At 40.4% G+C, this 26,674-nt stretch overlaps 1 protein-coding gene across 7 annotated transcripts in view; it reads right to left on the bottom strand.

The window, feature by feature from the left end:
* Positions 1 to 26,674, bottom strand: part of ENOX1 (ecto-NOX disulfide-thiol exchanger 1) — a 365,715-nt gene that overhangs the window by 12,598 nt on the left and 326,443 nt on the right. For 6 of the 7 annotated variants that reach the window (XM_042867020.1, XM_042867019.1, XM_042867016.1 and 3 more), the window contains 2 exons: positions 12,575 to 12,682; positions 8,910 to 8,966 (listed from right to left, as the gene is read on the bottom strand). In XM_042867020.1, coding sequence (XP_042722954.1) covers positions 8,910 to 8,966; positions 12,575 to 12,682 — 165 coding nt within the window. The remainder of the gene's footprint in view (positions 1 to 8,909; positions 8,967 to 12,574; positions 12,683 to 26,674) is intronic. The other variant, XM_042867022.1, reaches the window with a different exon arrangement.

Genomic DNA, 26,674 nt, shown 5'->3' with positions numbered 1-26,674 from the left:
CTAAACGGGAATCTGAAGTGGATCTCCATCTGTCCCGTGTTACCCTCACGAAGGGACCTATTAATCTTGCCATCCTGATCCATTTTCTTATTAGCCCAACCTGTTTCCTCACTAATTTGCAAGCTACCCCCCTAGCCATAGCTGGATTAAAACCCATCACTCTAGCCTGGCAACTTCTTGTTTTTCATTTTTTTATTCTCCACACAGGGTCTCAGGGGATCCTTATCCTACTGCTGTCTAACTAGTGATGCAGAAGTATGTATTTGCCATATGCTACACTGCTGGTGAATATGGTAACAGTTTGTGCTTGTGACTCGTTTATCATTAGAAATGATAGAGACCAGGTGTCATCTATTCACTCAGATCAAGACTTCATAACTTATTTTGAGCTACGTAATAAACCAGTGCTGCATTTGTCAGCCACAGCAAACTGTAATTACCTTTAAAGTACACTAATGTGGAAATTTACTTTTAAAATATGTTAATAAAGAAAATTGTACCACGACAGTAAATTTAAGAGTACACTGGCAGTAATACTGTTGACAATTGGTTTGAAATGTTATCTGGTGTTAAAATCGTAGGAGCAACAATGAAGAAAAACTAGAACAGCAAACTTCAGACCTTGCAAAGGAAGCATTTGAAACACAGCACTGTGCATCTAAGATTAGTTTGTCTGATTTATCCCAGATGATAGAAATGTTTTCAGGAGTGAAGATTAATTGTATTATGGTGCTCTTGACATCCTATTTTTCCAACCCATTTGCCAGAGAGATGCTTTTAACTTTTTCATTACAAAGCTTTTACTATTATAACCTGCTGAGTTTAGGCAAGTAGCAATAATGCGAAAATGCTTTTTTTTTCACAGAAACTATGTCTTCATATTGTCCTCATTGTATTTGAGCATATCTATTTTATAGGAATGTACATATGCAAAATATGGATGACTAATATGAAACTTACTTCATGCCTATTTCTAAAAGCATGATCAGGTTGCTTCATTTTCTAAAGTTGGATTTATGTGTAGGTTCCTGATGACTTAACACAGATGTTTCATGCAGTGTGAAGGTGGTTGTTTTGCAAGGGAAAAGGTAATTGTAATTGTGCACACTTTGCAATAGGGAATTGGAGCAAACCAGTGGTTGGCTGAATGAAAGCATTACCTACCCACCAGCACCACTGACAGCATTGTAAGGGAGGATGCTTTGTATTTACTTGAGACTGAGAAGTTCTGTTCAAAAGTTCTTTTAACACAGATATCATTCCAGCAATCACTACTAAATTAAAATTAATACAGAGAAAAACAAAGAAGAAAAAAAAAAAAAAACTAAAAAGGAAAATAAAAAGGCAATTCACTTTCCTTCCAGGATGGTGAATCATTTAGAGAATGTTTTTGTTGAAATAAAAGGAAATAAAAGAAAATAACTGGGGGAAAACCAAAACAATGCACATGATTTATTAGAGTGAACAGACTTTCACCACGGTCTGGATTTGAAAGACAGTAATTTTAGATGTCTTAAAACACAGGGCAACAGGGCAACACCCATATTCATAGGAATCTCCATTTGTAAATGAAAGCGTGACAGAATCACAGAACGGCTTGGGTTGGAAGGGACCTTAAAGACCATCCAGTTCCATCCCCTCTGCTGTGGGCAGGGCTACCACTCACTAGAACAAGCTGCCCAGGAACCATCCAACATGGCCTCCAGGAATGGGGCGTCCACAGCTCCTCTGGAAAACTTGTGCCAGTGCCTCACCACTCTCTGAGGAAAGAATTTCCTCCTAATAGATAATCTGAATATCTCCCTCTCTTCTCTCTCTCTCTCTTTTTTTTTTTTTAAAGTTAAAACCATTCCCCCTCTTTCTATCACTGTCAGACCACAAAAAATGTTGGTCTCCCTCCTGCTTCAAGTATTGGAGGGCTGCAATAAGGTTTCACTGGAGCTTTCTCTTCTGCAGGCTGAATAAGTTCAACTCCCTTAGCCTATCTTCATAGAAGAGGTGACCCAGGCCTCTGATCACCTTTGTGGCCTCCTCTTGACCCACTCCAAGAGCTCCAAATCCTTCTTATACTGGGACTTGGATGCAGTACTCTAGATGGAGCTTCACAAGGGCAGAGATGAGGGAGACAAGATAGACCTTGGGGTACACAACTCATCACTAGCTTCCACCTTATGGCTGAAGCAGAGAGGGGGCGCATCATCCTCATCCTTAGAGTGGTTGTGGGGGAGCCCAAGTTCTGTGATAACAAGCCAATCTATCTTGTGTGCAGCATGGGTTAAGTGCACAGCTGCATATGCGTAAGGCAGAACATTATTCATTTACTCACTAGAAATGATGGGATGATGCCTGTATAAATACTAGGGAGAAATGCTTTGGGATGAAAGACTGTACATAATGATCAGATATTATTAAAATGTCAGGTAGCTCTGGGCATTGAAGAACTGTCTCCCTGTGGAGCTCATGTAAAATATGAAGTCAAAAAACTTTTTTGATTTGCTGAGTGGGTGGCTGAATGGGTTTTATCATTGTGTTTCAGAGTTCTCTTTTTTCCTCCCTCAGATGATGGGTGTTTGCTCCAAAAGAAAGGGACTTGCTGCTCTGACACTTCCAGCTAGGGACAGTGATTTCTTGCTACATATTAATAAAGGGGTTATTTGTGAAAGCTCAGCTTCAAGCAGCTCAAACCATGCATTTGAAGATAGATTTAGACTAGATACTAGGAAGAAATTTTTTACGTGAGGGTGGTGAGAGGTTGCCCAGAGAGGCTGTGGATGTCCCCTCCCTGGAAGCATTCAAGGCCAGGCTGGATGGGGCTTTGGGCAACCTGGTCTGGAGGGAGGTGTCCCTGCCTACAGCAGGGGGTTGGAACTAAATGATCTTAAAGGTCTCTTCCAATCCAAACCATTCTATGATTCGATGATTCTGTGTCTGAATGCTCTTCGATCTACTGTAGCATTTTGCTTCCCCATAGTGTTGGATCATACCTGAAAGTGCAGAGACAGTGATTCAGTCAGCAGAGAGATCTGCACTGTTCTAATTAAACTTAATTGCCATTAACTAACACACCAAATCAGGGCTGGGGCAGCGAAGGGTAAATTTGGGAAGCCTTGATCAATGTGTGAGAACTTCTGAGGGCTGAGGATAACACAGTCCTGTTATTTTTCAACCCTCATGGTATTGAATTAACTAGGTGGTCATTCCTCATTCCTGTGGTAAGTAGAAAAGCTGCTGATCTGCAAATGGTCCTAGCTGCTTGAATTTATCATAATCTACATGCCTTAAATTGAAGGAAATGAGAGGAAATGAGTGATGGAAGGGCTACAAATAAACGCCTGGAATAGAAAAAAAGTGGGCAAGGACAAGAGACAGCCATTCCTCACCCTGTTGTCCTAGCCCCATCATGACAGAAGAACAGGAATACAGGCAATAATTGAGGTCTCTAATGCCTGGGGACAGCTGGGGTCTCTCTGCATTCAGGACACCGAGTCCTTACATCATCTAACAACATCGCATACCCATAATGAGAAATCAAATCTCCCTCTCCTCAGGGGGTTATTCTCATCCCAGAGCAGCACAGTTACTCTTGATTGCTCTCTTCAGACAATTAACTGCATTCGTTAAATGAATTAGTTGACTGAGTGCAGTCCGCTTGCAAAGGGGAGCAGTTACAACAGAGAGGCTGGAGAGGGCAGAGCCACAACTTCAAGCAGAGGATGAAGCCCCCATCTTTCTAGGCACGGAAAGGCTGCCAGGACCCTCTTTCCACTCTCCTTTAATGCACTCAGCTGTCATCACTGCACATTTTGCAGTGCCCACTCATTCCTGTGTGCTGCAGAATTGCTGACCACAAGACCACAAGGACAGAGAGTTCCAGCAGAGCCAAAGCAGCTACTTGCTGACCCACCTCAGCTTGCTGGGACTGAGGTGCACAGCATACAAACCCCAAGCAGTTGCTTGGGAAGCTTGGGTAGAAAACAAGTGCACACAATTTCCTGCCACATGCAAACCCTGCACTAAGGTTTCCTGGCCTATAATTTTAGTACCAAATTGCTTTTATATTAGTGCTATAGAGAACATTTTTAATCTCAAGTTTGTGTTTTCTGTGAAGATAAGCCTTCCGAAGAGAGGGCTGTCCAGAAGATAACTGTGGCACCCACTAAGAAGTGAAGCAAAAACATCAGCCACCACTTTCTTGGGGGATTCTCATCAACAAAGGTGACCAGCTGTTGTCCCATAGTCCTGAGACATTGGGACAATTCAAGCATGCCTTGCTCTCCTCTAGCTGCCTCTCCTCTGCCTGTGTTCGAGGTCTCTTTTCATCACACTCAGTGTGAGGCAGACACACAAACAGCATCCCATCCTATGGCAGATGTGTACTAACATATATGCTGACATGGGATGCTCACAGCATGTATCTTGGGTATTTCCATTAAAGGTCTGCCTGGTGAGCACATGAACTCTGAGAAGTTCAGTGGAATTAACAGACTTCCCCCAAAACTGAAGGGAATTAACTTTCTAGATCTTGGCCCAGCTGGCCACAAATTCGAGCCTTATTTAAGAGGTATCTTGTATCTTTGGTGAAGATCATCAGTGATTAACCCACTAAGTGTGAAAAAAGAAGACTAGGCTGTAGTTAAAAATAACATCACTTCCACTGTAGCATAAAGTGAGCAATTTAGTAAAATGGTAGAAACATTTCACCCTGGGTATACTCCTCCTCAGAGATAAGGATTGTCTGGTAATTGCTTGAAAAGCAGATACAGGGAGAAAAAATTAAAGGAAGAATCAACATCAAATGTAAGATGCTTGGTTGAACTTGAGAAACGCTCCAGTAATAGCTTCAAGCATTCAAATCGAATAATGCATCCTTACTTAATATTATTGATTCCATGTCTGGAGACAAACCCACAAAATATTGCATCCAACTTTCTGGAGATGCTAACTAGAAGGTCACAGATGAATGAGGCCAAAGTCATTACTTTGTTCAAGCAATGAAACTCAAAATGGAAAAAAAAAAAAAATCCGTTAAAAATCTTGTGGCGAGATCACCTTTGCCCTTGTATAAAACAACATATATATTGTATTATAACCTGCTTATAATGAAGTTATGATCCTAGAAGTCTTCTGGTGAAATCCTGGCTTATTGAATTTGAGAGGTATTTAAATATTGACTACAAGAGAGTCAGGATTTTACCATGCAATTTAAATCCAAGCATTCAGAATGCTTCTTATGACCATGACCCATCCCTTGCTTTGGTTTGAACGTGAAGGGCTGGTACTCTTGACTGCCATTTTGTTGTACTTTTACAAAGGGTGGGAGATATTCAAAGGAGTTATTCTCCATCTAAGAAAAGACATTTAGCTGTCAAGGGAGGAAGACAAATTCTGGAAAAAAAATCATCCAGATCTAAGTTAAGTTTCACATTCAAAACCTCTTGTTCACTACTAAGAATAGAAAGATACCATGGAGGTCAAACTTTCCTGATATATTCACCAAGGCTGTGTAACTGTATTTGCATGTTATGCTGAACACAGCAAGTGAATAAAAAGGAGGTCTTCAGTTAAAGTACAGCACTGCCCTTAACAGAAGATCCTCTGTAGAAAGACAATGAAATCACAGAAACAGTGGAAGAATAAAATGACATTTACATGAAACACAAAACATGAGATGAATATTTTCAGGTTGCAAAATGCTGTCTTCTCAAGCACACATCCTGTGCAGGACTTTTTTTTCACACTGGGACTAATCAGGTCCCAAGAGCACATATCCTGGAAGAGGATTGCATCTGAAATTATAATTGTATGTTGGCCATTATTTTCAGTTAAGACAGAGATGTGAATTAAACAGCATTATATGCAGCAATGAGGAGGAAATTAAAAGTACAGATTAGAAGCAAGAAGCAATCTTTTCCTGTCTGCAGGGCTGGAGGAAATGAATGCTCTGTGACTGCCCCTCTGGCAGTGCTGGGTGCTAAGGACTCTATCAGCCGTAGGTTCTTTTGCTCCAAGAACCACCTGAGCCTGGCACCTGGCCTTTCCTACAGACCATAGGCTATAGTTAGGAAGGGACAACAGCCAGAACAAATAGTACCACATACGACTGGTAAGTCACATGTGAAACATCCTTGTAACTGTTTACAGACCCTGCTGAGATGGCTGTGCTTTCTAGAAATAACTGCCATACCTGCAAAGCACTCATTTCTGCTTCCTGTCCCCCCAGCTTTGTGCTTTGTGAACTGTCATGGCAAGAAGGGTAACGTTGCCATTGCTCCAGCTTCTGAATTAGCTGTGCTTAATTCTCCTGACTAAAGCGAGAGCAAAAAAAAGTAAAGTTCTGCATGTTTTACGTATGGGGCACATTTCAGGAGGCATACTGTTATGTTTCCCAAAGAATCCAGCTCCTCACTTTTATTTCAGGATGATCTGACATAACTGAAACATTAAAAAAATGCTCCCTTTGGTATAAGTATACATTTTTCATCTGTATCTGTTTTTCCTAGGAAAGATATTTTCAGATTTTACCTTAAAAACCAATATATTTTTAATGTAAAATATAATGCAGACCAGTGCCATCAGCAGAATGCCACAGGACTGGAGGCGATAAACTTTTAACATTATAATGGGAATTTTTTTATGTGTATGCAAAATGTCTTGAGTTTCTTATTCTCCTTTTTAGGAGCTTGGCTTTCTGCAGAGAAACCTAAATATGCCACAGTGTGAAGATTAGATTGTGTTCTGTGTATCGACATACACTGTCATTTTTCCTTACCAACACCTACCACCATTGCTCTTCATGTAAAGGTATTTCATTTGCTGAATTCAACCTGTCAACTGTAACAAATATATCCTAATCCCATTATATGCATCACAATTCACTAACAGCCACACAGGAGCCACCAGGCCTTTTTCTCTTTGATCATCCCAGATTGACACACTGGCCAAAGGCAAGAGCCAGGACGTCTGCTGAGAGTAGATGCGGAGAGACAACCTGCAAGGCACAAAACCCGTGCTCTACACATTCAATATAAAGGACCCTCAACTTCTGGTTTACAAAGTTCACTAATGTCACAAATGCTTCAACATCCATTATGCTCCTCTAGCTCTCCATTTCTATCTGTGCTGCTGTGCCATCTTGGATCTCTTAGTGGCATCATTGCTGATTACGTGGCTGTAATTGTGACCTAGTAATTGTACTCATCTAATTTACCTCTTCAGCATTAATTTAGGTATTGACTTCTTTTCTGAGGAATCTAATATTGCTGTGTGGTCATCATGGGAAGAGATGACAGAAAAGAGGAGCAGAAAACAGAGCAAAACTCAGGCACAACTCCTACAATTAAAAACTAGAACAGAATATTAAATTTTGAACAATATACCATTAACCAAAGATTCTGCAATATTTTGTTTTAAATTCCAGGAATGAATCTACTGAAACCCTCTCTTTACAGAACAGAAACATCTTATTTTAATGTTATTTAAACCTATATATTATATAAAAATATATCTTCCATGCTCTTCTGTACTGAGGGACATGGTTTAGTGGGGAAATACTGGTAGTAGGTGGATGGTTGCACTGGATGATCCTGGAGGTCTTTTCCAACCTCGATGATTCTTCTTTATGTGGATCAGAAGGATAAAAGTTGAAGTGCCTTGGAAATTTTCCCTTAAAACATTTCAATCTGGTGAAACACTGCTTCATGCACATTTTTGAAGAGGGGTTCAAGTTCCTTTGGAAAGTTTCTAGATTCCCTTAGGAAATTTAAAAGCAGCTGTTTGTACAGATAAAAGTTTTTAGGAAGCAAATGTGAGCATTTCAAGATCATCAGCGGATTAATGTCTTTATTTGGGTTTGCAAACAGAGTCTTTCCAAGGGACAACAAGACGCTGTGCAGACAGACTGCGGCTGCAGATTTGTTGGAGCTATCAGACAATATTGAATGTCTCCTGTGCAAATGCTGAGAGCTGTGAGGCTCTATTGGCTTCACTGCGGAAACAGGCCGCAAGGAATGAGATTTGGGGATGGATTAGAAAAGAAGCACGACATTCCCTTATCACAAAGCAGCTCAAAAAATTGAGAGTTCCATTCAGATTGAAAAGAAAACTGCTTTCCTGGCTGTGCCATTAGAGAAAATATTGACTAAAATAGATGCTAAAATATATTAAGTGTTCAGACCTGTTCTTGTGACTGGGTTGAAGATATCATGTATAATCAGTTTTAATTTTTTCATTTATGACAAAACCCAGAGCTGCATGGTTTGGATTACGAATATAGCAGGAAAAGTTTTCCTTTATTTCCTCTCCCCTTATACAAATTGCTGTTTTGACAACAGTCATTAAGGGAACAATAAGAGCGTGTTTGTTTTTTTTGGCAGTCGGTTTTAAAAACCACGACCTTAGCAAGTCCTTTAATAATTTTGGACAAAATAATGACTCAATGAATTACTACAGCCATTGTTGTGCAAATTAGCTGTTTTCAAATTATACATGTACATGAATGGCCTCACTCAGAACTGAAATACGGCCAAACTTGCTCAGCTGCGAGGTGCCAGCCACAGAGACAAACAGCATAACTCTGTTGGTTGAGTAATCCTGGACAGGAGAGTAAGGTGAAGCCCTTCTGCAGTCGTTTCCATGGTATCTTTAACACCTACACATAACAACTAGGACATTGGTTGTTAAAGTCTCATTCAAATAAATCCCACAAAGTCAATTGCATGGAACTCAATTTATCTACCTCGAAATGAAGTTTGCTGGGATTTGAACCTGTGGCTTCAGGAAAAAACAGCCACTTCAAACACGATGTGCAAATCACTCAGCCATTCTATCAGGCTTAAGACATAAACAGAAAAATGTGAGACCATAAGCATGCGTATACATCTCTAAATCTATACATATATAGCTGTACCTACATTTGCCTGAGATTCATCATGCCCATTGATTTCTGCTAATTCCTTGGCGCTTTTTAACTGCAAAGAGTAAACAAAACAAACAAACAACAACAAAAAAAAAAAAAAACACAAAACAGAACAAAACAAGCACATTACTTGAGTATTTCACACAGTTATCTTTGATTTATTTGAAGGAGTGTTTTATAAAGCTTCCAATGAGAAAAACAGATGGAGCATATAATTCTAATGAGATTTTGCTCAAACCATTTTGAAACCCACATACTTAAGGCTTGATAGGTTGGCCAAAAAAAAAAAAAAGAAGAAGAAGAAAGGAAAATAATAAGACTGGGTCATTATTTTTTAAATAATAAGATTAGAAAGTAGTTTCAAGGCATAAAAAGTGTGCAGAATTGGCTCTCAGGAATAACAAATGATTCCATTTCCCATTCTTGTCCCTATTAGTTTAAACTTTACAACATTTGCAAGTTGCCACTAGCTAAATAGTGTTTTGCTAATGATTACTTTTGAATGATATATTTTGAGCTGTTTAAGATGCCAAAAAATGCTACTGACTGTATTTTTCCTTCATGAGGATGCATATAAATAACTGACATGGCTCCTGGGTATGATGGAAAAGGAAGTGAAGTGAAGTACGTCTCTTTTATTTAACCACTGGCAAGAAGAATCGAGGAAATGCTGCCAATTTCAAATTTATGACCTGGTCCACAACATTTTTTCCTCCTGAACTGGCTTTTGTGGGGAAATCTGGGATTACATGGGTGATTGGAAAAGTCATTCCTGAGAGATTTAAGGAGGGTCCTAGCTCATGTCTTGAGCCACAGTGAATATATAATCATTCATCCTGTGATTGAGAAGACACTACAGCTCTCCTGAGCCTGTGAACCATGGAGGTTTGTACTCTTAGAGGAAGCTGTCAGCACCATTTGAAAAGTGATGTATTTTTTCCAGCCTAATTCAAAGTAGGTACTTGGGGAAGGGGGAAAATGGGAATCAGTCAATAGATCTTTCCTCTGTATTACTTGGTGTCCATCTGTTTTTTTCCAAAGAATTTGGAATGAATTTAACTGCTGATGATACAGTTGTGACATTGAATGGCAGTGGGACTTAAAATCCAGGTGAATATGGACATTGTTATGTTTTGATTAGGTGTCTGACACAGCAGCCTTGGGCAACTACCACCATGGTATGATTGCAATGTTACTCCTATCATCTTTTTGCTATCTGGTAGCAACAGCTAAAGCTAGCCATGGATCAGTCCCTTCTCACAGTTGCTAATCTGACAATTAAGGCAAATGGCCATGACCTGTTGTATACCTCATGATGCAAGGCGGCGTGAGCCACTAAACCAGTCCTGAAAGAGAGGGAAGAAAGTGGTACAAAGGACACTTGTAGCCTTTTGCTACAGTCATGCAGCCTGGTGCACAAGCAAACAGAATGTTTGTCAGCAGGATGTCTGAGATGAAAACACAGATGTTAGCAAACATATGAAAAAAGATTAATGCAATTGAGGCAGGAGCAGAGCACTGTGTGTTTTTTAAAGAAACGTTCGTGTTAACTTGACCCTGCCATATGATTTTTAACACTCATTGTTGGAAGAACACACAGATGAGCTGTGGTACTTGTAAAGGAAAGCTGTGGGCCTTGGCAAGTGGGGGTCATTACTTCTAGGGCTCTTGCTATTCTGGAAAATTTTGGAAATGATTCAGGGTTGTTGGAGAAGCACACTGGCTGTGCAGCTCTCTTTAGGAATTCTGGCTACTTACAGCCTTAGCCCTAGGCGTATTTCAGCTAATGCTCAAGAGAAATGTAGATCCATTGTGCCTTTTTTCCAGCAACTGTTTCGTCTGTCTGCCTAGCATGAGCGCACATTTGATTCGCAATTAGTAGGAGTCTGCAGAGATTTAAAAGCCTGCCCTGGTGGTCCCTACGGTCCCTACTGGAGCTTCAGATTATAAGATATTCCTGAATGTTTCAGCAGAATTTAATTGCTACCAAGATAAAATAACGCCATTCAATTTTGTTATTATTTTGGGGAGCATTTTATAATGCTGTACCTCAAATGCCATGTAGGCATCTACACCCAGGAGGGGAGTAAACTGTTCAGAAGGGCTGATAACAGCAGGACTAGGAGAAATGGTTTTAAGTTGAAGGAGGGAAGATTTAGGTTGGATGTTAGGGGGAAGTTCTTTACTAGGAGAGTGGTTAGGCCCTGGAACGGGCTGCCCAGGGAGGTTGTGGATGCCCCGTCCTTGGACGTGTTTAAGGCCAGGTTGGACGGGGTCCTGGGCAACCTGATCTGAATGTGTATGTTTGGTGGCCCTGCTAGGCAGGGGGGTTGGAACTACATGATCCTTGGGGTCCCTTCCAACCCGGGTGATTCTGTGATCTGTGATTCTGTGAATGTAAATGAGATGCAATTAGCTCAAGAGATCTAGTAGATTCTAGTAGTGTTTGTAAAGATGCTGTTGTTACCCAATCCATTCTTCCCCAGGGCTTTTTCTAGCAGACCTGCATCAGTTCTCATTTAGAAGGTTATCTTTGCAACAATAAGTGCTTAGAATGTATATCTGAAAATAAAAGCTTTAATATTTTTCCAGAATGTAAATTATTAGTTTACAGAATATATTGCTCGTAAGATGTATTCAAAGAAAATTGTTAGGTGTGAAACAATGTCAGAGCTTTCATAATGAGCATTAAAAAAATCTGAAATACACATAATTTACTTGTCCTGATATGTAGATTAAATGTTTAAATGTTTGACATATGCACACATACATGGTGAAAACTCTTACCCATGAGAACCTGCTGAATCTCTGCCATCAAGGCAGTTCAGAACCCACTGTGTTTAAACTGCATATAATGACCAAGTCACAAAATGTTTTAGCTTTAAGCTCACATAGACAGGACAAAAATACATCTCACAGCAGAGACTGTTCCTATGCAGGCACAGGTGGGGATCTGTGATTTCAGTGTGTCCGTGCTGTGTGGTTTATATACAACACATTCATTTTGTGCAAATCGTGCCTGCACACAGTGCCTGCACTGCTTCATCTCCAGTTTTACAAATCCAGCTCCAGATTTTCCTTCTGCTGTGGAACTGCCCATCTTACCTTGCTTATACAATAACAGTATTAACAGACTTCTCAGTGGCACAGAGCACCGCGGTATGAAAGAAAGCTAAGAACTAGATTTACAGCTATTTGCTTTTCAAGTGCATTGGTGAACTACTATTTTTAATGCCATTAGGATAAGTTCACAATATCTGCATGAGTGACACAGGAGATGACAAGCTCTCTGTCTTTAATACTAGTGTTGAAAGAGCTTTTCAGGCATATTTAACTCTCCATTTTTTATTGGAGTGAAAATACACTTCACTGACATCTATGTTGAACAAAGTAAGTGGAAATGCTATTCAAGATGTAAATTCACTACTGGATGGCATAAAATAAGGGTCCATTTTCACTCTGTTCCCCTAAACTCCGTGTCAGCTCTGGCTGCTTTCACAAATGCTAATCAGAGCAGACACGTGGACATGACATAAGGTCGTGTCTTGCTTACAGCACAGTCAGTGGTCAGGCACCTGTGGATTTTGGAGGCAAAGCCATGACTCCTCCATCCCCTTAGCATGCCTGAAACAGTATTTTTCTCCCACCAGAAGCACTCACCTGTTCCTGCAGTACTTTAAGCATTGCTTGTGTATGCGTTTGCTCTTCCTTGGCTTGCTCCAGCTCTGATTTTTTGTTATTTAATTCTTCCTGGATGCTCAGCAATTGCTGTACAAACAAAAGAAGGTCCTGGTTAGCACTATCTGGATCCAAAGCAGTATTAAACCTTCAGTTTGATAAATCCTCATTTCAAACAAAGCTTTGCAGCTTGCTCCTACATTTATTATTGTTGCATAATCTGTGTCTAAATGGACCAGAGGTAAATTATTTTCATCTGCATCCCCTTCTGCAGCAGTGCTTCACAAGTAGTGCATCTGTTAATGCATATAAAGATATTTGTTACATTAAAGTAGAAACTCCTGGTACAGTATATCACCCACAGAGGGACTGTCACATTCATCTGAAGCAAAATCTTATTTGTAGAAGTATATGCGGTGGTTTTAATAATACTAGGGTAAACACTATGGCATATAAATAATTTAAAAGCACAGCCTTTTAATATAATTAGTCATTGGCTCAAAGCCATTTTTGTGCTATGCAAAGCAATATTCTGGAAAGCTTTCACGTTGAGTTGCCAAGAAGACAAAAGCTTTCCTTTCTTTTTTTTTTTTCTAATGCTGTGATATTTTAGCAGACCAGAAAGACTGACTCCCTCCAATCAATATGTCAGCTAAGAAGACAGCTGATGTGAATGTCAAAACAAAAAGCTATGTCCAAAACCAATTTTTAGGAAGACAATTCTAGGATGTAGGGACATCTTTGAAAGCCCACATCTCCTGGTCCTGGCTAGCCCCACGTTCTGCACTGATTTTCTGTAACTGCTAAGAGCAGGTCAGTTCAGTGGATTTAATTAATCCTGGAATAATAATATGTATTTGTGTTAAGGTGATGAATCTTACACATTGCTAAAGAGCTAGAGAAGACAACCAAGAGATTAGAAATGAGTTTATGTTGATCTCTGGTAGTAATCAAGGAAGGAAATTCTGATTTGCTCAGACAACATATTGTTTTGCTTATTAAGTCCTTTTTAAGGACTGCTTGAGCGAGCAATTACTTTAATAACTAGACTTACTTATTTAACCATGTATCTAAGCACCTAATGCTCAGTTTATGCATGTGCTTAGGACTGGTAACTGACTCAAACAGATGTTGCAGGTGTTCAGCATCTTGCTAAATTACAGACAATAAATGTAGAAATAGCCCTTGGCCTTGTTCCACAGCACTGAAAGTCCCAGGCATGAAAGGACTCTGTGCCAGTATCGTTTTCAGAGCTGCTTGAAAACACTCAACATTTTGGGATCCAACAGAGTTATTAGTAGTGCATTTCTGGTGTAAGTAAACACCAATTTATGGATTCATTCAGCCACTAACATAAAATCCATGTCTGACTTTATCTTGCACTCTCAACAATCCAGCTAGGTGTCCTCCTAACCAGGATCTGATCACCACCTCAGACTTGTGTTCATCTTGCCTGCTGGGTACCATTCCCTACAATTTCAGAAGATACAAATCATTTGCACTGTCAGGTGTCATACACTGTTACACAGGCAACTCTATAGCACAGTTATAGATTTCCAGATGTTTCATAACCTTTTAGCCACAAAGGGACAATTTGGTCACCTCGTGTAATTTCATGTTTTAAGACTAATCATTAACCTTCTACCAGGATAGTTCTAGTTGATTTCTACACTAAAGAAAGAAAAGATTTTCCAGTGGCTAAGATGATGTCAGGCTCACCTTGGCAGCTCCCCACTGTCCCTTCTTCATGCCTGCCCTCTAGATTTCTCCAGAAGCTGCAGGGAAGTGCTGGCACTCTCCACCTCATCTTCCCCCAGATAATCCGGGTTGACAAGAAAATGCATCTGAGGTTTTTGTCAACAATAAACAGAACCTGTGTCAACAGTGTGTCTTGGCAGCCAGAAGGGCAAAGTGTAACTTGGGCAGCATTAAGCAGAGTAGAGCTTTTCCTTCTTTGCTCTGCACTGCTACAGCCCTCACCTCGAGTACTTCTTTTTTTTTTTTTCCCCACTGGCATGGGCTGCTCAGAGAAGCTGTGGGTGCTCCATCCCTGGAGGTGTTCAAGGTCAGTTTGGATGAGGACCTGGGCAGCTTGAGCTGATAGGTGGCAGTGCTACCATGGCAGTGGGTTGGGATTAAATGGTCTCTAAGGTCCCTCCAAACCCAAGCCTGGGGGATTCTATTATCCCAATATTTGAAGAGAAGAAGAGTTTACAAGGCAACAGAAAGACAGCAGAAGCCATTTCAAGGGTCACTAGCAGAGACATCTAAGTTTTGGCAAGAGGATAGGTCACCTAAACGGAGCTGATGAAATGTCCTCTCCTTCCCAACTGCTATCTGTTAGACCTTATACAGCTGGACAGGACAAAGATTGTCACAGAGCAAGGAGTCTTTGCTCTTCATCTCAGATATCTCCATCTCTGATATCTCCATCTCCACTCCCTGAGCAGTTATGTCTCACCTTTGTGGCCAGTCTCTGACAGTTCAAAGGGAGAAGTGAAAATGAATAAGATGATCCAAGGGATGGACAAGGACAGGCTGAAAGAGCTGGGACTGTTCAGCCTGGAGATGAGAAGGCTCTGAAGTGAGCTGACGGGCTTTTCAGTCTCTAAAGGAGGAAGGGGACAGACTCTTCAGCAGGGTCTGTGGTGATAGAACAAAGGGAAATGGCTTCAAGCTTAAAGAGAGGGTAGATTTATGTTGGATATAAGGAAAAAGTCTTTTTTCCTTAAAAGGCATTGGAAAAGGCTGCCCAGAGATGGGGTTCATGCCCCATCCCTGGAGATTTTCAAGGAGAGGCTGCATCAGGACATGGGAATCTTGATCTATCTGTGCATGTCCCTGTTCACTGCAGGGGAGTTGGACTAGATGGCCTTTAAAGGTCCCTTCCAATTCTAAGGATTCTATGATTCCATGATCCTCACATGATCCAGAAATGCATTTAGCTGGTTATATATCTGGGAAGGGAATTCCTTTTTTGCCTCTCCAGGCAACCAGCTAAAACACTGAAATGTCAGATTTGACTAACAACATTTACCATGCAGTGCTACAAGCATGAGGGAGTCCAGAGAGAACCACACAAGGGATCCTTTTTGCTCCACAGCCTCTGGAGGAAGTGAATAGGCTTGCCAATCCAAGAAGAATACCACTACCTGCCAGACCAAACCTTCATCTAAATTCAGATATTTCACTCCAGCTTCTGGAAGAAACCCTAGAGCTGTCCTTCTGAACAATATAAACTGCTACCTGGATAATCTTAAGTCCATCTTTGCCACTGGAAAGCCCATTCACTTATAGGCTGAACTTGTTATAGTTTCACCAGAAACACTAAAATCACATTTCTCATCCTAACTGCTGTGGTTCTTCTACAGTCGAGTCTTATATATCACAGATCAGCTCACAAACTACTGCTGTTTTATTTTCACATCTTCCACTGCTATCTCCCACTGTGCTTTAGTCTAATTATATCCTTCTTCCTTTGATCCTGACTTTCTATTTTGTGTTTGAGGCAATTTCCAAAGAGATGGCCTAGCATGGGAGGAACTGGAGTGGTAGACACACTCAGAGAGCACAAGGACAGATACTCCCCACTCAGCATCATGGCATTTGGTTTCAGGCCAACTGGGAACAAGAATCCCAGGAAACATCCCATGCTCTTGGTTTGTACAGGTTTTCATGGGTTTGCAGCTCATACTGCAAGCACTTGACATGAAATAAAACTTTCCAGGAGTCTTAATAGTCATCTTAAACTGTCAATGACTGTAGGCTTACTGTGTATCCTTTGGCTCATATTTTCAAGACAGTAAATGGTTCCCATTTCATGGAGATGCAAAACAGAACATCTGTAACTAGTGTACCACATTCCCAGTCACTTGTAAGGGTTTTCATTCACAGAACTGGGATCTTCCCATCCAGTTCCGAGTGACACCAGAATTGTTTAAACCTTGTAATCATTCCCTGGGGACTTAACCTTTTTTCTTTTTCTCTTTCTTGCATTTATCGCTAAAAGCTGCAGAATCTGCTCATTTTACATGGGCCAGTTTCAGAGCTTTTTTTTTTTCCCGAGTGGTTGATGCCACCAAGTAAAAGGAATTATAACTGCCACTGCCACACAACATATTTTTCCCTCCTAGTCTTAATTTAGGAAATGATGAAATAGCTTTGACTGAAAAAAAATATCAGACCAAGACAGATGATCAGCTTGAAAAATTTCAGCACGAACACGTGAGGTTTGGCAAAATTAGAAGCAAAGGGAAAGAGGATGTTACACTGGCAGGAATGAGGCAAGTTTCATAACAGTGACTGCTGTCATGTCTGCATATAAACAGACAGCCACTCCATAATGATTGCAATGAATGATGCCAAGATGAAGGTATTTAATTATTCAGAATTATTTTTTTCCCACATAAATGTGCTTATTAAAAATTGATCCTATAAAAATATGTTTTTGCCCTTCAGTTTCCTTGCAAGTGCATACTGCGATCAATTAAAATAAAAAAAATGTTCTCCTTTATTTTGCTTTTCATGCTGTCTGATCTTGTTCCATCTATTTCACTGCCTCTTCCAGCTCTCCCACCGGAGCTTCCTCCAGTGCCCACCCACCCACACATTTGCTATCCCACTTTCCACCTGTTGTGTCCTGCTGGCATGCTTCAGAGCTTCTGCCAACACAGCTATCAAAATAATCCTTACTTCAATCCTGTTTCACCTCTCCGGCCATTTCCTTGAGCCCTGATGTCATCAACTTGGTGGCACAGCCATGTCATTCAGTCAGCAGTTCCCCCATTTTCTCAGGTAAAGGACTGACTTCTTGCCAAGCAGCCAGGAAATATCTGGCTTATTTATCTGTTATCTCCCAAAGCAGTAGTCCTTGACACAGAGTGACAATTTGGGTTTCTGAGAGTCCTCTGTTCCACCCAATATGGAGATGTTCAAGGTCAGGTTGGATGAGGCCCTAGGCAACCTAATACACTGTAATCCTGCCCACAGCAGGGTTTGGTTTTTAAGGTCATTTCCCATCCAAGCCATGCTATTGCTGTATGATTATGCAACGGTCTCTTCCCTGAGCCAAAGTCCTAGTGTCAGGAGCCAGAAAAGCACGGCATCCAGAAGTATTATCCTTGATGCAGAACTACCCTCTTCTCTTCCTGGGAAGGGGAGAAGGTAGCTGCAGCCATCTGTCAAAGGCAAAGGAGAGGCTACCAGCAGAAAGAGCAGATAACTTTCACAGAACCTGACACAAGGAAAACTTGATATAGGATGCGTTGATACGAGATTTTTGAGGAAGGCTGGGAAATGTCCAGCATCATGCTGTAGAAAGATCTTTCCTGGGTAAAATGATAAGAAGAAGGGGAGAACTCTACTCCTGATATCAGCTTGGAAAGATATCCAGGGCTAACTGATGAATAGAAGTCTGGAAAACACTGTGTGCCGCTGATGAAGTTTCAGGGAACCAGTTCTGAGTATTCCAGAGGGAAGCATCCCACAAAGTCTAGAGCTCCACCAGCACTGGTTTTGGAAGCACAGCTTATGTCCAAACATAGCTATTTGTCATTGTGGCTGCTGGGCTGTCCCAAAGAAATGAAGCCCTGAAGTAGGTCCAGATCAGACAGATACATATCACCTGTGTCCCATCAGTGGCATTGCCAGAGAGGAGACAGGAAAGGAGAGAGAATTAATTTCATGGTTGTCTCTCCAGATGCCAAGAAATGCATTTTGGGGAAGAAAAAAAAATGCAAGGCAGCATGCCTGTTTCCCATGGCAGTTCTGAAGCTGCTTCCGAAAATACAGCTCTTCAGTGCTAAGCTTGCTTCATTCATGAGAACCAAATTCCTCCTTGTACATATGTGAGTAGCTGATTTATTTATATGAGAGGGAAGTGTGTGTGTGTTTTTTTTTTAATTATTTTTTTTATTATTTTTTCCACACGTTACCACCTCCAGTGATGAATCTCTATCAGCAGCAGTTCAGTGCTGTCCATGTGGCATAGATCTTGAAAGCTCAGACAGAAAATTACCATCTTAAACCAATCTTCACAGCTTCTGAAACATTAAATATAGATGGCATTATTGAAGCCAGCTGAATTACTCAGACTGTGTACAGTGTGGTGCCAGCATAGCCAAGAATGCTAACAACTGAACAACACACAGTGCCTTGAAATATATGAGAAGTCCTAAAGGGAAAGTAATAGCTTGCTGTTGTATCATGAAACATGCCTTCTTTTTACTCTTCACCTCCCAGCCCACATTTCTTCCTTTCTCCCCGGAAGGCAGTGTTACTTATGTACATTTAAATATGAATTATGGACATATCTAGTAAGGTAGGCATACACATAGCCTAGCAAGACAAAGGCTCTCAGAAGGAGAGCATGGTTGCCTGAACAAAACCATCAGTGCTAAGAAAAGGGAGGCAGATCAGAAGAGACCACAAGGCCTGAGGCAATACTTAGGATACTAGAAGGCTGACAGAATAATGAAAAAGGAAAACTAGTGTTTGCCACAAGTTTAGCAGTTACACTGCTGAATGGTCCTATTTTTGCTATTTTTTTGTTCTCCAGTTGCCTGAAAATAAATATGAGCAGGGAGCAAAGGAAGTGAAGAAGTTCAGATAAAAGGGTTTCTCTGAGGTAGAAGCATTGCCTTTGATCACAGGGGAACAGGCAGTTTCAGCAAACCCAGCCCATTCGGCCACAAGTGGACTCATCCTCCAGTTTCTGGAGTAACTGCAGAGTGACCAGAAAAGATCTGTGGCAAACTCATTTGAAATGAGAATATCAGCCAAGAAAAGATGATGTTACATACTTTAACTGTGCTAACTCAGTTGAATAGACAGCTTCGACATCTAGTTAACGCAGGCAACTGAACTCTATATGTTATCTATATGATATTAGGGGGCAAAATATTATTTTCCACTTACAACCGATGAGGGATTTAATTACATTCCCGTACATGAAAAATGGGGAACTCTGGTTTACTAGGTGCCTAAAATGAAAGCAAAAGTCACATGCCTCAGAAGGGCAGGCTGAATTCCATCCAAGGTTACTTTTTTCAGTTCTCAAAACACTAAGGCTTGTCAACTGAAAAGTAACCAAAACAAAGCAAGTTGTAACCTGAACAAAAGTGCAGCCATTTTCCCTATGGTGCACCAGAACTGGAGACCTAAAAAGTATGAAATCATAGGCACTGAAAGGTCTGCGGAGATAACTTAAAGTACCCACTTACATTGCCCATTTCTGAGGTTTTATTCTTTTTCCTTTTTCTTCCCAAAGGAAGCTTTATGCTGTCAATTCCAACTTTATTTTATAGGAAAAAAAAATAAATAGAAAAAGAGATGGCCAGATGGAAAAGGACAAAAATCAGCAAGGAAAAGCAAGGAAAAAAAAGTGTTTCAAAAGTCTTGCAGGCTGTTCACAAAAAAGAGGGGAACGATGATAAATATTTCTTGGCAGAGTCCTCTCTCAGAGTCCTCTCCTCCTTAGATGGAAGGAAAAGAAATAATGAATCAAAATGAAATCTCAGGCACACAATCAATTGCAAAATAAAAATACATATCGCTCTGCCAGTGGACAGGATGGAAGGGCGTTTGTGTCTATTGCTAAGACAGACAAGATTTCATATCACAAATGCCCAGCACATGGCAGGCTTGAATAATGAGAAAGTAACTTCCCAGCTGAGCAAATACGCATTAGTAACAAGACGCTGATGAGGCCAGACAAATCACCAAGGAAACAGGGGAATGTGAAAGACAAGTCAAAGAAGCTTTAGAAATGAGCCCTCGAGGAAGTTAGCCATGTTGCAGCAATAAGGGTGACACATGTGCCATACTGATGTATGACAAGGCATTATTAAAATAAAGAGCATGGTTGTGGATATTTTTTTAAGGGAGAAAAGGGCAACACAGCGTAATAGAGCAATGCTTGTCATCATTCCTTTCTCTCAGGGACTGTCAGTATCATAGTAATTAGAAGGATATGATTGCTTGGATGGCTCATGGGGTTTGCAATGATAAGAGGCCCAGTTCTGAACTGGTGAGAGCTCCATGTGGATCAGCAGCCCAGCTCCAGCTTGTTTAGGGAATTTACCTGCAGAGTGAGCTTTCCTGCTTCTGAACAGAGGAAAAGAACATCTTGAGCACATTAACTCTGTGGGTTAACCACTTTGTGAGGGGTTGGGAAGCAAGGCACACACCTGAAGAGTGTATATGTATCATGGTAATAATGAAGAACACTGTCCTGCCACTTCCTTGCAGAGATGTTTGTCGTGCTCCCTTTTCCTGCTATTAGATTGACCTCAGAGGTCCTATAGCTTCATAGCACCAAGCACAGGAGTAGGCAGGACTTAAAAATGTCAAGTGAGAAAACAGACAGATGGAATTGTAACTAAAAGGACGTTATGCAGAAGATGGAGTGAGGATCTTCTAAAGTGAGGATTGAGAGCTAATAGACACATCAAGTAACACTTCTATTACATCTCACAATTAGGGTAGCCAGTAATTGGAAAAAGAGTTCAGAGAAGCTGCTGACTCTCCATCCTTGGAGAAACTGTGAAAACAGCCAGACTAGGCCCCTAGCAAAACAATTCCAGAGCCGATTCTGCTTTGAGCATGTGATCTCTGGAGGTTCCTTATTACTTCTATTATTGTATGATTCTAGAGAATACATAATAGATATCAGATAATTAAATCTCAATTTCTTTTGTTTCCATGATGCAGAGTAATTCAGCCATGCTAACTACGAAAGGCTGTGTCTGGGACTGTGGATCAGATGGAAAGAGAACATGGTTAGTGCAAAGAACAGCTTAACAGACAACCTACAGCTTTCTTTGTCAACCAGTATTTAGGAGTTTCTCTTACTCCAGCCAAGAAAGACAAACAATCTCTTAAGTCTGCTATGAACTGTTACATCAAATGAAAAGGCTGAAGTCCTTAGGTCCTAACAGGACCAACCTTCCTACCAGAAGTGAAATCCTCCCAGTTTACAGATTCTTTGTGCTAGCAGCAGGAATCCCTCTCTAGGATCTGCCTTTTAGAGTGGATTGCACAAGGTCTTTATTTTCATGATGCACTGTGGAGGGGAGAAGTTTGGCCCAAGCCAATTGCCCCTCACCAATAAAGTCCCCTCCTATCTTTGCTAAATGAGGTCACTGACATGTTATGCAGCCCTTGGCTTTTGCTAGCAATGGATGTATGAGCAGATTGCCTTAGAGTTTGTTCTGATCCTGATCAAAGGAAGAGGGCTGATCCTAGTTGAGTGTCAGGTTCCCTCTGCCCTCATATTTGTCCCACAAAGCAAACAGCTGGCACCTGGCATGATGCACAGTCAAAAGAAGACACAATCATCCATTCACAGCAACCTTTTCTTCTCCAGCTTGTCAAGCTGTACCTGTCTATTGTGAATACCCCTTCACCAGGCAATGGCACTTGAATTGTATGACCATGTCTGTTCTTTCATGGAACTGCAAATGAGTATGATATAGCATCCTCTTTCTTAGCAAATCAAATCAGATTTTTTTTTTTTTTTTAAATTTTCATTTTCCTATTCAAGAAAAAATATTCATTTTAAAGGAGAACAAAAAGACATGACACATTTTAACTAGAAGGACAAATGACATTAGGGAAAAGAATCAAATTGCCTAGTGTTATTGCCATTTAAACATAGTTCCTTGCAGAAGAAGCAGAGTTCCTTATAACGAAAGCATCAAATGCTTTTGGAAGCTATGTAATCAGGAAGCTGATGCTAGGATTTTAGGATCTTTTAAATAATTCACATAAGATTGCTACAACTTATGAGACCTACATGTCATTGCCACTAGACTACACTAGTGTGCTAATGAAGATACTAGTTGACTTATTTCATCTTTTCAATCAAACGTGCACCAGATTATTTCTCTTGAAAGTATTTTTTTCTTCCTGCCAATCTCGCTTCAGCTTTACCATTAGCAGCAGGAAAAAATATGCTTCCCTCCATTATTTCACCACTATAACAGCAATCAAGAATGTGGTGCTTAGAGAATCTGTGGTTCCTTGTTTACACTTCCTCGGAAACTGTTGAAGTAGTGGTCACAGAAATGGGAAATCAAAACATTACTTTTAGTAAGGAAAGGTTTTTAAAAACAAAGGACAAATCTTCTGACTTGTCTGAAATATGGGAAACAATTAGTACTTAATTGCCAGCTGCTCTTTTTTTTAATTTATTTATTTTTTTAAATAGAATCAGAAAGAGTAAGTATTTTCTGGAAGTTTGGACACACTGTACTGGACAGTACTGTACAGATCCCAGAAAAGCACAAGAGAATAAAAAGAATACTTATGAGAAAAATTCTCTCCATCCTGGAAACAGACATATTTCTTACCAGATTCCAAACAACAACAACAGGGCAAGAGAAGAAGGGACTGGCCTGTAAGAGAACATTCGGTCCTGTTCCTTGCTCTTATCTTGTACCCATTCCCCATAAATTTATAAATAAAAGATCAATATTGCAATTTTTACCTTAGTGCTGCTTTTCTAGGAAAATAGGAAAATCTAATTAGAATTCATACTTAGTAGAGTAATAAAAACATTTCCAACTTAATTATTCTGGTCTATTTATTCAGCAGGTAAAAAGCAAATCCAAGGAGTAATGTTTTTTATCTCTTTTATTTACTCTTCTCTTTAGTACTGCATTTGGTGAAAAAGCAGGTTATGGTTGTGTGTAAGTGGCTGGATTATGTGCTGAATAGATATTTGGTGTGCAAAGTTAGGTGGATATAAAAGACTACAAAACTTCCCTGCCTTTATGGTATATTAATACATATATCCATAAAATGCTCCGTCTATTTGAAAACGATGTTAATCTCAGCACTAAATTGATACTAGAACCTGTATATGTAAGGGTAAATGATGATCATGGTACTGACATGGCACTGGATTTGGCCATTTTCAGCCAACAACAAATGTACCTGTGACTTCTGACATTTCACAAAGTTTCCAAGTGAGAGAAGGGAATGGTTGTGACAGTTAACAACCAAACATCTATGAAAAATCTGAGAGCTGCAGACCTAAATGCCAGCTGAGGCTTAGAGAAATTTGATAGATGGTGGAAAAGTGATGGAAGTCTCTCATGATGTCCCATACTACTTATTACTTAGCCTTCTTAGACAGAAATATGCTTTTTCTTCTGTTCTTATTGAAGGAGAGTGGACCACGGAAAGAGTAGATTCTTCCAGAAATTGTGTGAGAAAGAACTTCTTGTCAGACAAAATCAGCTAGGAAGGACCTGAGGAATATTCTCAAATGGGAAAAAAAGTCTTCCTGTTAAGTGAGGAGATCTGAAAATGGATAGCTCTGCTACAGCGGCTGCTAATGGCAGAAGACCAACTCATTTCAGTGTCAGCACAGTGAGACCAACACTATATATACTGTCTTACATAAAAAGCTGACGGAGCCAGGACCCTTGTGCCATCTTGATTAGGTCCCAAATCCAATTCACAATGGCTGTTCTTGTCCCCAAGGGAGCAGTGAACGTACAGAGGGATCTACAACGTTCTCCAACACCAATTCTCACCCTCCTGACCACAGCTGCGAGGCACATCAGAAAGTGAAATGTTCTTCCCTGGATGAGCTTGAAATGACTTCTGGTCATCTGGCATTTATCAAGAGCCCTTTTAAGATCAGACGAGTAATTTTCAGATGCATGTGCTATTTATTTTTCACGCTAAATGACTGGTAAACTGCAAAAGCTAGTTCTCAGTAGGAAATGTCATGAGTAATGTGGCGTCGCAGAAAGGCTCTGTGTTGCATATTGAACAACAAGGCCAGGAACGTATTGAATAGGTGATAATTAACTGTGCACTCCCTGTCTGCAGCGCTGAACAGGGAAAGGTCCCTGAGGCGCAGAAAGCAAAATACAGAGTCTGTAGTTCTGGCAGTTCCTGCCTTCTGAGCACTCAAGTTTGGAATCTGTATTGCTGTTTGAGTTAATTTGATACTGTTTGGGGAAAAAAAAAAAAAAAAAAAAAAAGAAAGAAAAAAAGAAGACAAGACAAAAGAGGACTTTCATCATGCTGCAGCAGAGTGGCACCCATGTGGGTCATTAACAGGGTCAGAATGTGTTCATCCTCCTGCTGAGACATCCAGAGCTAACAGTCGATGCAGTGGCAGCAGTGCCTCAGCCTTCATGTCAGCCCTATGCTTACCACCCACGACTATTCCTATTGTTCCTGCTTTTCACCTCAAGCAATGATTTTAAGTGAGGCACCCCCACACATCCCCCGCTAATGCAATAACCCTGTGGCTAGATTTTAATGCATCACCACCAATGAAGGGGAGCCTGTGCTGTCACTGTATGTTAGGAGCATGAACCTCAGCCCAGATAATGAAAAAGGCCCCTTGGGGAACCTGGGCAATGAGGTGGCTCTTACATGTCCCAGGCACAACTCAGCATGGGCACCAGAAGAACTGTAGGCACTAGGGTACATTTCCTGGAGAAAACATAGGTGGAAGAATGGCTTAAATGGGATTTCTGGATAATGGCCTTGCTTACAGGAATTTACATCAGCCTGTACTGTATCAAGCTCAAGGGGCTGTGAGAGGAAAAAACATTAGTATGGCATATTCACATGATGCAGTGAAGCACCGTGCCAAATCACCAGCCTATAGGAAAATAAGCCAGATTACTACAGTTATGCAAACAAGTCACCATACCTTGGACAATTAAACCTGACCAAATGGTGGAGCTAGCTAGTTCAAGTAAAGACTCACGCTAAAGGAATTAGCATATTTCTAGGACCTGAACGGTGCTCTGTAGACTTTGGACTACCTTGAGGTTTAAAACATTGCACTAGTGGCTGTTCTATGGAGATGGTTCACAAACAACTCCGGATGCCCAGTAAAGATGTAAAATGTATTTGCATATGTGCTGATGACTGACATCACATACATGGCACATCGAGATTTTTCAAAGGCTTTTCATCTTCAGATAGATTTTATAAAGGATGTGGAAGCCACATCATTGACTCAATAGTGATTCACTGTTAGAACCTGAGTCCTTGTTTCAAAGCATGAAGGTGACAAGTGCAGTTCCTCAGGAATATTCTTTGGTGGACAATAATAAAGGAGAACATTTCCTTCACTCTGCTCTCAGAATGGTTGAAAGATTTTCATGAGAGTTTTGTAAAAGAATTCTACTTGCTATTCCACATAGAATATGGCAAACCAAATGGTTGAAATTTGGACAAGTTATATATCTGCTGAAATCTGAGTCTTTCAGTGGCAAGCATCAAGCAACACCAGTAGGTGCTACTTTCTACATTACCTATAGTCATGTGTTTGGTAAAACATTTCAGAAAAGGAGACAAGATTTAAAAATTCTTAAAAGTGGGCTGTGAAATATTATAAAAATAAATAAACATATAACATCCCTCCTTGTGATCACAGACCATACTGCAGAATACCAAACACTGCTGAAAAATGGGACCATTTGGAAAGTGATCTGCTTGGTATGTGTGTTCACATATAGAAATAAATTGAAGACAGTGCTACCTATGCAGCAATGACAAGTTAATTCAATTTCTATCTCAAAATCAGGTAAAGTATATCTCATTTGTTACCATGGATACAAGACATTATTTCCATTTGTTTGAGATCTCACAGCGGGTATGAAATTAAACTGTGACACAATTTTATGGAGAAAGTTGACTCAAAACCCCACAAGTTCAATGCCATTAGTCCGAAGGATTTTCTTTTTTAGACATAATAAATGGGGAGGTTGCTACTATTGCCCAAAAGTTATATTTCATAAGCAAACATCAATGTGATTTTGCTGACGGTACTTTGGAGCAATAGCAGTAATAGAAAATAAACATTCATTTCATCAGTCCGCAAATGTGAGAAAGCATCCTGAAAAATGTCCAGATGGTAGAGTTACATTGAAAATACATTGAAGTTGTGCTATTTGCTGTCGTTTGACACCAAATGTTTACAAAAAAAATTCTGGATTCTGAAAATGTATCCATTTTTTCTCAGATAAATCTGCTTTATAGACTGCAGCTCAAATCAATTAATCTCTAGTTCTCAAAGTTAAAAGCAAAAAGGGTATATAAAAGAGT

The sequence above is a fragment of the Lagopus leucura genome, unplaced genomic scaffold (genome assembly GCF_019238085.1).
Source record: "Lagopus leucura isolate 7727_CA_CO unplaced genomic scaffold, USGS_WTPT01 Super-Scaffold_100001, whole genome shotgun sequence".
Taxonomy (NCBI): domain Eukaryota; kingdom Metazoa; phylum Chordata; class Aves; order Galliformes; family Phasianidae; genus Lagopus; species Lagopus leucura.
The sequence above is the reverse complement of the archived record's forward strand: the minus strand, read 5'-3'. Positions and strand labels throughout refer to the sequence as shown.